Raw genomic sequence first — 12,607 nt, 5'->3', positions numbered from 1 at the left:
ATTCACCAACGTCTGAATGGGGTAATTATCAGCTGGAATTTTGTAGGGTTTTTTAATCTTTCTTCATCGAAGTAGTATTTAATAAAGGTTATAACAGATTTTTGGCTTGTTTAAGATAGCATTCCACTCATTTCTGGTCTCTGATTCATTCAAAAAATAAACAGAAAAACATAAAAGGCTTTAGACTCAAAATGAAAACTTGATAAGTATACAATCTTATTATAATAATTCAAAAAGATATACTACTAGTAAGTAGGGCTGGTAACTGCAATGAAATTAACATATATCCCATACAACCAAGTAAAGTGGTAAATTATAATAGACTTGTGACTAGAACATTTTTTACTATTCTAAACAATTCATTTTCTCTTGGTCAAAAATTAAGGTTAAATATATATAGTGTTTTACACAAAGCAGAAATATACTTTTGGAAGTAGAAAGACTAAACTTATACAAATGCTGTAAAATGATGAAAATTGTTTTACCCTTTACATTTCTTCCTGGCCTTGGATACCTCAATAATAATAAATGTGAACAATTATTCCAGATGAAAATATCAGTCTTTAAGTATATCAGGTTTGTGTACCTATGTTTGTGTATTATTTCTTGTGTTTTCCCTCAGAAAATGTATTACAGTTTACAAGAATACACAACAAAATTTAAAGTATATAAATATATAATAAAAGTTAAAAAATAAGGTAGCAGAATTATTACTCTAAAAAAGAATTATCAGGGGCTTCCCTGGTGGCGCAGTGGTTGAGAGTCCGCCTGCCAGTGCAGGGAACGCGGGTTCGTGCCCCGGCCCGGGAGGATTCCACATGCCGTGGAGCGGCTGGGCCCGTGAGCCACAGCCGCTGGACCTGCGTGTCCGGAGCCTGTGCTCCGCAACGGGAGAGGCCACAGCAGTGAGAGGCCTGCGTACCACAAAAAAAAAAAAAAAAAAAAAAGAATTATCAAAGTGGGATAATCCTTAGGGATATACTATAATACCAATAGTAGAGAAGTTTTTTCAAGATTCCAAAGCTTTGCTTTATATTAAGATAGTGATTTAAATCTGACAAAACTTAAAATTCAAGCTGAGGGTGCCTGCAGGATAGGAATGGAATGGAGAAAAAAAAGAAAATTGTCTGGCTACCTTTAAATATGAGATCACATGAGGCTGTAGGCAAGCCTCCTCCGATCAAAGGCCTGACTGAGGGCTATAATTAAAAAATTTCTTAAACCTAGGGAGGATTCCCAAAAGTGTTGTAAATAACGTACCAAAATGGGAAGCCACTGGTCTAAGCTAACCGTACCTCATAGAAATTTTGGGGAAGGCGTTCTCCCCTAAGCTAAATGAGGAAAGTAAAACATTCCAACATAGGTTAATAGGTATATTGGTCTTTCAGTATCATTGAGGTAGCCACCCAATTATTTAAAAAAAGAAAAAAAAAAACCAAAACTATCCTTGTTTTACAAATCTGGTCTCTACAGAATCAGAGGTATGGCTCCAAAAATAATCCAAAGCCCACCAATCCTTTTATCACTCCCCAAAGCTTCCCTATTTATCTTAAGAGACTTGTAAGTATTAAAGGGGAAACAGTCATCCTAGGAGGAACTTGCCTGTGCCTTTGAGATGCAAATATCTGACCTGGTTTTCTCCAGGAACCCTAATCTCTGCCATCTTTTTAAAATGCAGATTTTGAAAAAGGGGGTAAATTGGAACTTGTCAAGGACAAATAAAAATCTTAAGCATCTTTTCCATAAATATTATTAACAAGGGTTTAGCCATCTAGACAAGTGAGCTTGATTTGTTACATCTGCCAGAAACCCAATTTTAATCCAACCTCTTTTGCAGACTGATGGGTTTTACGTTGCCGTACCTGGCTCATGGCTAAATTCTGGAATGGGAACAATGAGGTCTCTGTGTTTGTTTGTGTGTTCGTACGTATCTATGTGTGTCTTAGATGTATGGTATTGCCGAAAAGTAATTAGTAAAAGAGCTCTATTTCACTGACTTAAAGGAAATTAGCGCTTATATACTCAGAAATAGAAAATAATCTGGCCAGAATGAATTTCACCTGGTGCCGCAGTGGTTATGAATCCGTCTGCCAATGCAGGGAACACAAGTTTGAGCCCTGGTCTGGGAAGATCCCACATGCCGAGAAGCAACTAAGCCCGTGCGACGCAACTACTGAGCCTGCGCTCTAGAGCCCGCGAGCCACAACTACTGAGCACACGCGCCACAACTACTGAAGCCTGCGGGCCTAGAGCCCATGCTCTGCAACAAGAAAAGCCACCGCAATGAGAAGCCCACGCACTGCAACAAAGAGTAGCCCCAGTAGTACTAGAAAATATTCAGTACTAAACTGATATCTGGTATTGAAGGTGGCTTAAGCTTGTTGGCTTCATTAATATAGACACGTCTTTAGAGTCATCAGTGTTAAGTATAATATTGTACAATATTTCTGTTGTACTTAGGTTTACTAGACTTTATTATATCTATTGCAAATTTGTCAGTAAGAAAAGTAACCCAATGTGGAAAGATTTTTAAGCAGAGTTAGATATGTGTCTTCAGTAAAAGAAGGCGTGAAGGGGCTTCCCTGGTAGCACAGTGGTTGAGAATCTGCCTGCTAATGCAGGGTACACTGGTTCGAGCCCTGGTCTGGGAGGATCCCACATGCCACGGAGCAACTAGGCCCATGAGCCACAACTAATGAGCCTGCTCGTCTGAAGCCTGTGCTCCGCAACAAGAGAGGCCGCGATAGTGAGAGGCCCGCACACTGCGGTGAAGAGTGGCCCCCACTTGCCACAACTAGAGAAAGCCCTCGCACAGAAACGAAGACCCAACACAGCAAAAATAAATAAAATAAATTAAAAAAAAAAAAGAAGGCGTGAGGATGAAAAAATACTGAAGAGTTACGCATGATCAGGATTTTCTAAGATTGGATTGAATTTAGGTGGGTAAATGGATTTTGTTGGGAGTAAGCTAAGTCTTGGATTTGGTTTCTCTTTCTGTTAAGAGAACAAGGTTTTCCTTTTTTTAAAAAAAAAAAAAAGTTATTTATTTATTTATTTTGGGTTGCATTGGGTCTTCGTTGCTGCACGTGGGCTTTCTCTAGTTGCATTGAGCCGCGGCTACTTTTTGTTGCGGTGCACGGGCTTCGCTTGCTGCGGAGCATGGGCTCTAGGTACATGGGCTCAGTAGTTGTGGCTTAGTTGCTCCGCGGCACATGGGATCTTCCCAGACCAGGGAATTAGACCCATGTCCCCTGCATTGGCAGGCGGATTCTCAACAACTGAGCCACCAGGGAAGTCCCAAGAACAAGGTTTTCTTGGAATACTGTTATTTTTAATAAATTTATTTATTTTATGTACTTATTTTTGGCTGCATCGGGTCTTCGTTGCTGCGTGCGGGCTTTCTCTAGTTGCAGCGAGCGGGGGCTAGTCTTTGCTGCGGTGCGCAGGCTTCTCATTGCAGTGGCTTCTCTTGTTGCGGAGCACGGGCTCTGGGCATGCGGGCTTTAGTAGTTGTGGTGTGTGGACTCAGTAGTTGCGGCTCGTGGGCTCTAGAGCACAGGCTCAGTAGTTGTGGTGCGTGAGCTTAGTTGCTCCGCGGCATGTGGGATCTTCCCGGACCAGGGCTCAAATTCGTGTCCCCTGCATTGGCAGACGGATTCTTAACCACTGTGCCACCAGGGAAGTCCCTGGAAGGCCGTTTTTGATAACATATTGTGTGAGTTTCTTTGCCTTTAAGTGATCTGTATTTGCTTTTGAGATCTCTTGTAACTTTGGTTAACAAATAAGTATTGTCTCACAGTGACCAATGACCTTATTTGATCAAGTGTTGAAACTTTTTGAGAAACTTCCCAAATATCAAATTTTAATCAAAGTTCTTTTGACTTTCAGATAACTTTGGGATGTTTTGGAGGGCCCCTGAGGCATCTCAGAGAGAAATATTTAACCAGTATTATTTGGTATGTTAAATTACATAGAGAGCATTATCACATGAGCGTTAACCTACTTAAGATATACTGTATAGATGAATGTTATTAACACAGACATCCTAAAAATTATATAGTTTCTGGAATTTGGATATGTCCTGGTATAATGCTATAGTTCTAGCTGTCATCTTAAAATGTTGTCTGTCACTTCTTTATGGATTACACTGTAATCAGATGTTTAACCATGCCTTTTAAGTCTTGTCATTTATAGACAGTTATCCTTGTACTCTGATGCTGTTACAAAAGTACTTCCTCTTCAAGAAGATTGGGTCGGGCTTCCCTGGTGACGCAGTGGTTGAGAGTCTGCCTGCCGATGCAGGCGACACGGGTTTGTGCCCCAGTCCGGGAAGATCCCACATGCCGTGGAGCGGCTGGGCCCGTGAGCCATGGCCGCTGAGCTTGCGTGTCCAGAGCCTGTGCTTCGCAACGGGAGAGGCCACAACAGTGAGAGGCCCGCGTACCGCAAAAAAAAAGAAGATTGGGTCATTTGTAGAGACATGGATGAATCTAGAGACTGTCATACAGAGTGAAGTAAGTCAGAAAGAGAAAAACAAATACTGTGTATTAACGCATATATGTGGAACCTAGAAAAACGGTACAGAGGAACCGGTTTGCAGGGCAGAAATTGAGACACAGATGTAGAGAACAAACGTACAGACACCAAAGGGGGGAAGTGGCAGAGGGTGCGGGGGTGTGATGAATTGGGAGATTGGGATTGACATATATACACTGATGTGTATAAAATGGATGACTAATAAGAACCTGCTGTATGAAAAAATAAATAAAATAAAATTCAAAAATTCAAAAACAAAAGAAAATTCACAGGAAGGCTACAGAAGTAGTTACAACAGTCCCACATAAGATGACTATGCAAGGATTCCAGTCCATACCAACTCAAAACAAGAAGCTGTCCTGCCCCCTGGGGTCTCTAGATCAGGCATCCAGAGATTTTTACTCCCTGACAGGCAGGGTTGACACCCCTACTCAGCCCTGAAGCAGTTACAGAAGACAGACCATCACCCCTCTGCTTCCCATAGGATTATGGGAGTAAAATCTCTGAGCGGGGAATGAGACAGGAAGGGGGCAGGGCACAACGTTTAAAAAGAATGACATAGCTGGAGGATACGACATAAACTCATTAGAACCAAATAGGTCCAAGATGGTGGATGAGTTGACTTCCACTGTAACACATCAGCAAGCTAAATGACACACCCACAGGCGCCATGACAGTTCCTAGGCTGACCATAAAGGTCAAAAAGTAGGCCAGGGCTTCCCTGGTGGTGCAGTGGTTGAGAGTCCGCCTGCCGATGCAGGGGACACGGGTTCGTGCCCCGGTCTGGGAAGATCCCACATGCCGCGGAGCGGCTGGGCCCGTGAGCCATGGCCGCTGAGCCTGCGCATCCGGAGCCTGTGCTCCACAATGGGGTAGGGCACAACAGCGAGAGGCCCGCGTACCGCAAAAAAAAAAAAAAAAAAAAGTGGGCCATGGCTCAATTCCTGGAAATCCTCACCCCTCCCCCAAAACAGCTAGAATACTCCTCCCACTCATTAGCCTACGAAATTACCCACCCCTATAAAAACTGACAACCCCCATACCCTGGTGCCTTTCACCTTCTGAGATGGCCCACACTGTCTATGGAGTGTGCTTCTTTCTCTTAAAAAAAAAAAAAAAAAAAAAATTCCAAAGCTTTGCTTTATGTTAAGATAAGTGATTTAAATCTGACAGAACTTAAAATTCCTGTGATCTAGTACTGATTACGTCTCTATGAAATCCTATCAGACTCCACTAATTGTTCTAATGGTATCAAAATTAAAAGATTATATTCTGGGACACACAATCTTTCAAATCAAATTATTTCCACATATTACTTCCTATATAAATTTTTTACAACAATTAAAACAAAATGTGATTTGTCATTTTAACCATCTCAAACGCTATTTTAAATACATTAGTACTTTAAGGAAACATTAAATATTTCTATTTCTGTATCTATCCAAAGGCTCTTTCTGACATTGTACTACTATTAGTCTCAATTATGAACCTAACAAAGCACAACTCAACTTCTTTATTAGATAAGAATTAATGGTAATAATCTATATTAAATACAGCATACTGGCATTCATTAACTAGTATGCCAACTGGGAGACTACAACTTTCAATTTTTCTGGATGCATCAAAAACTTGATATTCTAACTCAGAACAAATTTTTCATTAAGTGAACTCAAGATAGAGCAATCAAGACCTGCTTTACTATTATCCTAAATTAAACTGCCCCCCTATAGTATTCCTTCTAAAGGAACAGCAAACAAGCTGTGTTTTGAGCTACAATTCCCTTTGTCATTCCTGACTGTATCAATACTAAAGACCAAATCCTGGCTGGCCAGAGACAAAGTGGCCTGGCATGTATAGATGAGCCCTTAGGACTTAAAATTGGGAGAAGAACTCAAGATTCAAGTATGTAGTTAGTAGATACTGAAGCAAAATGAATGTATAAAGGGAAGTCATGAAGCAGTATCATATCCATGAAGCAAGCCCATGTTATGAGAAAGCTGTAATTATTTGTAAACCACAACAGAAAAAGAGATAAAGACTAGAGAGAATGACTGATTGAACCAGTAGTGAGATACCGGCTGAGGAGATACATAGGTAATTCATGTTTATAGCTAAGCACTAAAGAGAAGAGTCAAATTTTTTTTGCTGTTGAGGTCCCTAACCTTGCATCTACTCCTATTGGGTCCGACGATGGGGAAGCGGGCTGCGGATGGGCCGCCCGTTGGACAAACTTGGGTCACTTAGGGATGCGTCTCTAAGGGGACAGGGTGGCAGTGACTCAAGCCCGTATTTCTAGCTCTTGCGCCTCGGTAAGGCTCTCCCCTTCCCTTCCCTCAACCTCTGCCGCCAACTCCGTCAGGAAAACAGGAACCGCCTCGTCGTCCCGCCACCAGGCCTTTTACAAAGTCCTTCAATATCTGACTTCTCTCACCGGTCCCCTCGGGTCTTGGAGGATAACGACAAGCTCTTTCCTTACCTCTCCCAAATCGTCCTCTCCAGAGAGGGAGAGCGGAGAGGATGGGTGTCTGGTCGCGTTAGCAACCCACAGCTGCCGCGCGCACCATCCGCTCCGCCCCTTCTCGCTCCCAGCTCTCCCCTCACCCCCCTGAGGCTCGGGCTCCTGCCCGAGTGAGGAGCTGAAACAGAAGGCGGAGAAGGGCGCGCATGCGCGCCGCGGGTGGAGCCACGGGGCAAAGAACCGGAAACTTAGAGACAAAGTTCCGAGCCCCGCCTCCCGCTCAGCAGACTCGCCGCCCCGCCGTCCCGCCGTCTGGCACTGCGGACCCACCACCGATCCACCGACGGATTGCCGATCTGCCCAGCTCTCGCGTGCGCCATGTCTGGTTCCTCCAGCGTCGCCGCTATGAAGAAAGTGGTTCAACAACTCCGGCTGGAGGCCGGGCTCAACCGCGTGAAGGTGAGCGGGGGCGGGCGGCTGAGGGGGAGGGGAGGGCGGGGGAGGTGGCGGGGGGGATCTGGCAGGCGAGCTGGCGCGGCGGGCGAGGCTCGCGTCCGGCTCTCGCCACCCCTAGGGAGGACGCGCTCTCGGCGGCGGCGGCGATCTCTGCGGCCAGCTTTAGAAAAGTAGCGGCGCGGGTCGGCGCTGTGGTTTGGAGGGCAGGTTAGTGTGCCCTTCCGCCCCAAGACTTTCCAAGGCGAGCTGGCCCTGGCTTGAACAGCGGCTTTCCGCATTCCGGTCCTCCTCTCGGTCTCCCTCCCTCCGTAGTGAGTCCGCGGCCGTGCTCGCCAACAGCTGTTCCTCCGCGCGCAGTCCGCACCCTTCCCGGCCCTCTCGACCAGCTCTTCTGTTTTTTGTCACCCGACGGGGTTTTACCCGACTTTTGATTCAGAAGTATTTTTTCTTTGCATTTCAGAACTTTCCCAAATCCACTCCCTTTAGTAGTAGAGTCTTACTTCCAGCTCCTCTCATTCACCGAACACACACTTGAAAACGAATTCTTGCATAACTTTAAAGAAGCCTGTTTTGGAAACGTTCGCAATGTCTAAGGTTACCACTGGTGCCCTGTACAGCCTCGTACAAAGCGTGCATTTCGTATCTGTTTGGCACCATTTGCTGTGTTGTGACTTTGGGTATACCTGCTGGTCCGCGCGTACCCGAAAAAGTAATTAGGGTGGACCAGTTTTATTTATTTTGGCATCTGTTTAGCATTGATCTTGTCCTGGGGTATTTACTTTGGGGCAAAAGCCTTTTGTGTCTGGTGATATGACAACCTGAAGTTCAAGTGCTATTTCGAGTTTCCTGATTTTTTAAATCCTGCGTGGATTGGCTTCTTTCTGGTGCGGGTCAGTTTACGTGTGAAACACTTGTAATTAAAAAAGAAACAGAGAAGAGTATAAAGCATGCACTCTGTTGAAAGAAAAAGCCAGTTTCCAAGATGATTTGATTCTGTACTCATTAGGCTAGTTTTTACTTCCCCCTGAAATGTTTTGTGGAGTAAGATGGTCTCCTATTTACCCATTTCCTTAAGTAGAAATGTCAGGGACTTAGTTTACTCAGTTGTGGTCATCTCGGGAGGGAAGGGAAATTCCCATGAGTCTTGGGGTGGGATTCTCCTCTCTTCCTGTTCTTTAAGTGTTGTAAACTCCATTGCTGTCTCGAATCCATTTCTCTGATCTCCAGATTCTTACCTCATTCCAGTGATTTATGGTTAGTCTTGGCTGGATTTAACTTTGAAATCACTATCTTATCATTCAGGCGTGTCTTTATCATAGATTGGAGTGGCCCGGGAAAGAAAAAAATGGGGGGAGGGGAAAAATGCTGGTTGAAAGCAGAAAGTGTTAAGTAGGGGTATTTAGCCCTAATCGCCAAAGAAAATGAGTTGAAGTCCTCAGGCTCACGCTTTACCATGAAAACTCTAGCCCCTCCAATAACTCCCAGCATGATGCCTTCCTCCTGTTCTTAGGAGGGTTTTCGTCGGAATCATTAAAGGCACCACAAGTGATTTGGTTTTATTTAGAAATCTGTTTGTCTGATGCCAGGGCTGTGTGTAGCAAGGAGAGGAGGCATTACACCTTGGGACATTAAATGAGCTTTTCATTAGACATGTTGCAAAATGTGGTTAGTTGGATTTCATTTTGTGCTTCTCTTTTACCCGTGACACTATGCTAGATGCTTTTGTAGTGATATTTTACTTTCGAATTACCACAGCTTTACTTTTTAAACCTTTATGTTTGAGTAGTTGATAGAAATTATCACAAATGCTTGACAGACTCTCCCACTTTTGGGTAACCATACACTTACCCAGGGCACTTTTGAAAGAGGGCGCTGATTATTATGCCAGGATTATAGGGTTTCAGCCTCCTGGATGGTGATTATTACAGTGCCATAGGGGCTAGAAGCTTGTTAGAGTTTTAAGCCTTTGTGTCCATTTTCCCACTGATTGGAATTGTCACTGATCATTTTCTCACTGATGGTCACTTGGCTGGATCTCTTGTCACTGAGATCTCAGTTTAAATGTCACCTCCTCAAAGACACTTTCTCTTAGGTCCTGATCTAAAAAAAACACTTGTTTTTCTGCAGAGCACCTTGTCTCTTTTCATCTGAACTGTTAGCTCCATAACAGCAGGGATCTGGCTGTTCTTACATATTCTCAGTCCCTAAAATTATATTTGGCACATAGAGGTGATAAGAAGTTTGTGAAAGGGAGTTAAGCTGGCGCCTACCTACACTTTAGGCAGATGATTAACACATTCTTTACTGCTGGTTAATGTGAATGAATGAAACCATGTTATACAACAGTGAAAAATTATACCACCATTCCCCCACTGTAGCTACACCTTTTAGGGGAGCAGGGTACCCATTTGTTATAGTACTTGGTACCAGGAATTTATAAACTGTTTACTCACACAGTTGCTAAATAAATTCATGGAACTCATTACCCTGGATTGGTATATAAGCCAAACATATAAATTAGATTCCAAGAAGAGTTTAGATTTATCTCATGATGATGGATCCTTTTATCAGGTTAATGTCTGGGGTACAGCTGTCATGTGCAGAAGTTCTTTGTAGAGAGCATTTGTGATGCCCTAAGCTCCCTTTCAAAGGCTAAATATTACCCAGCCAGACTGGACACCTGTTCTCACCCTCCTTAAGGGAAGTTAAAATAATAAAATAAATGATTATCTTCTCCATCTTCTTAAACCTCAATTCAAGAGTTAGGATATTGTATGTATTTGAGGCATCCTTTAGTCATTCATGTTATATATCTAAACTATTCAGTTTATTGTTTTGGTGTCCTGTATCACACCTTACCAGAATATATACAAATAGTAGATGTTTAAGTGATACATGATATAAAGTTATTTTAACTATGAAGCCACAGAAGTTCCTAAGTCCTGTTTAAATGGCTTTGCATACATATATGAAAATTATTAAATCACATTTAAGGCATACACAGTTTCACAAAGGCAGGCTGCTTGGTAAAGTTGTTAAAATAAACTGAAGTTTGCTAATCAGCCTTTCAGTCACATGACCCTGAGCAGAAACTGTCACTGTCCAGTTTTGTAACATTAAACAGCTGATGGTACATATACCAAAACAATAAACTGAATGGTTCAGATTTTGAACATGATCTTCACTCAGAGTAGCATTTTCCCATTTCCCATACTGCTTTCAAGACAGAGTGATAGTTTACTAGCATTTTAACACTTTTTAACCTATAATATCCTGTGTACTGCTTTTAATAAAAGACAAGATGTTGAGTACCCTCAAGGTTACAGTAGAACAACCTATTTATTAATAAACTAGCAGGATGTGCTGTGCTTTACAAATAAACAGAATTGTACTGTTCATACTTATTTACATGCAGTGTTTTAAAGGCTCAGTGTATGACTGTTGAGCTTCAATTAGTATATTTCTTTTTTGAGTTAAGAGAAGTGTTTATTGGCAGGTATTTTTGAAGATTTGAGAAAAACTTCATTAAAACATTGTCACCACCTCCCACCCACTTCCCCCACCCTTTGTTATATACAGGTTTCGCAGGCAGCTGCAGATTTGAAACAATTCTGTCTGCAGAATGCTCAACATGACCCCCTGCTGACTGGAGTATCTTCAAGTACAAATCCCTTCAGACCGCAGAAAGTCTGTTCCTTTTTGTAGTAAAATGAATCTTTGCAAGGTAAGTTTCCTTAAATGAAAACAACAAAGCCCCACACAGTAGGGATAACTAGTCAGGTCTCTTTCTTTGCAGCACTTATAAGTTGAGCAAAATCATCCCATACACTTTTGTTTGGCACTTAGAGTTTCCAGTCTTTGTTTTGTGAGGATTGATGAAATTTGCTGATTTAGTAGTCATAAAGACTAATTGTTTCTATTTTACCATAAAGGATTAAGTAGAGGATTTAATAACCATAAAGAGGATACAGGAGTTACTAGAAAATTTCACTGCTGTGACAAGTCATGTTACCTTTTATAGCATTGGCCTAATGGTGTATTCTGGTGCCCCCAAATACTAGGTTAGTTTTATTTTTGTGTATCTAGCAAATATTTAGACATTGGACTACCCTGGCTGGTCCAGTGGTTAAGACTCCGTGCTTCCAATGCACAGGTTTGATCCCTGGTCTGGAAACTAAGATCCCACATGCTGTGCAGCCAAAAAACAAAGAGGATAAATCAGTAAATAACAGCACATTATTAAAAAAAAATTAGACATTAAAAAAAATCTGCAGTGTTCATGGTGGTGGCTTTTGAAGTACTATCAACGGATTTGGATTAATGATGATCTAATAGAACAGCATAGCAAATAATTGGGAGTTGTGAATGCAAGAGAAACTGAAGAGATAGCCGAATAAGCTGACATGGTGTTGGCATTTGGACTGGGGAACAACAGGTTTTAATTTTATTGTTGTTAGGTAAAGATAAAATGAGAGAAATGAAGTATATATGTTCATGGTGGCAGACAGTGGATTGGTTTTCAGAGGATTAAGAAACTAAATTTTGGGCTGGTTTAAAGCATACTTTTATATGTTAACGTGTAACTTACAGAACAAATGTCAGTGTGTGCAAAAACATATGTCAATCCAAAAGAGATGTGACAAGAAAACATGATGTGGATAATTGAAAATGTAATCCAAGGGTACTACCTTCATAAATCCATAGGACTTTTGTCAGAGCATTTATTCATATTGACCTACAAGAAGCAAACTTAAATAGTGCTTCAAAAAAAAAAAGACTGTGTATGGCACATACCATCTACAGACATTCTGACTCCTCCACGTGCAGGAAGCTGCTTCCTAAAATACCATGTTACATAGTTGTGCCCTCCCTAATTAAACTTTGTAGACTTGGGAGTGTCCAGGAAGTTTGTATAAGTACATGTTTCCAGTAAATACAATGATTGGTTGAATTGGTTAAGATTTTCAAAACACAGGAAAAAAAAAAACCCGCCTTTGAGTTTAAGGGAAGTAATTCTTTTTAAGTCTAGCACCTTCATATTTAACAGGTTAAAAGTCGTTTGCTCCTGGCAGTATTAATTCTTCATGGCAGTTTTGGGAAATTTCATATTTTTACGGTTCCCCTTGTATTCTCTTCACAAATTGTTTATTTTCATTT

The 12,607-nt window shown here is 42.0% G+C and overlaps 1 protein-coding gene across 1 annotated transcript; it reads left to right on the top strand.

The window, feature by feature from the left end:
* The first annotated feature begins 7,372 nt into the window (after nucleotides 1–7,372).
* Nucleotides 7,373–11,155, top strand: GNG5 (G protein subunit gamma 5). The gene is made up of 2 exons (XM_065897160.1): nucleotides 7,373–7,453; nucleotides 11,030–11,155. Exons 1-2 carry the CDS (start codon nucleotides 7,373–7,375, stop codon nucleotides 11,153–11,155), a joined length of 207 nt encoding a protein of 68 aa, XP_065753232.1.
* The last annotated feature ends 1,452 nt before the right edge of the window (nucleotides 11,156–12,607 follow it).

Source organism: Phocoena phocoena, chromosome 1 (assembly GCF_963924675.1).
Source record: "Phocoena phocoena chromosome 1, mPhoPho1.1, whole genome shotgun sequence".
NCBI lineage: Eukaryota > Metazoa > Chordata > Mammalia > Artiodactyla > Phocoenidae > Phocoena > Phocoena phocoena.
Note: the sequence above shows the minus strand (reverse complement) of the source record. Positions and strands in the feature narration are given on the sequence as shown.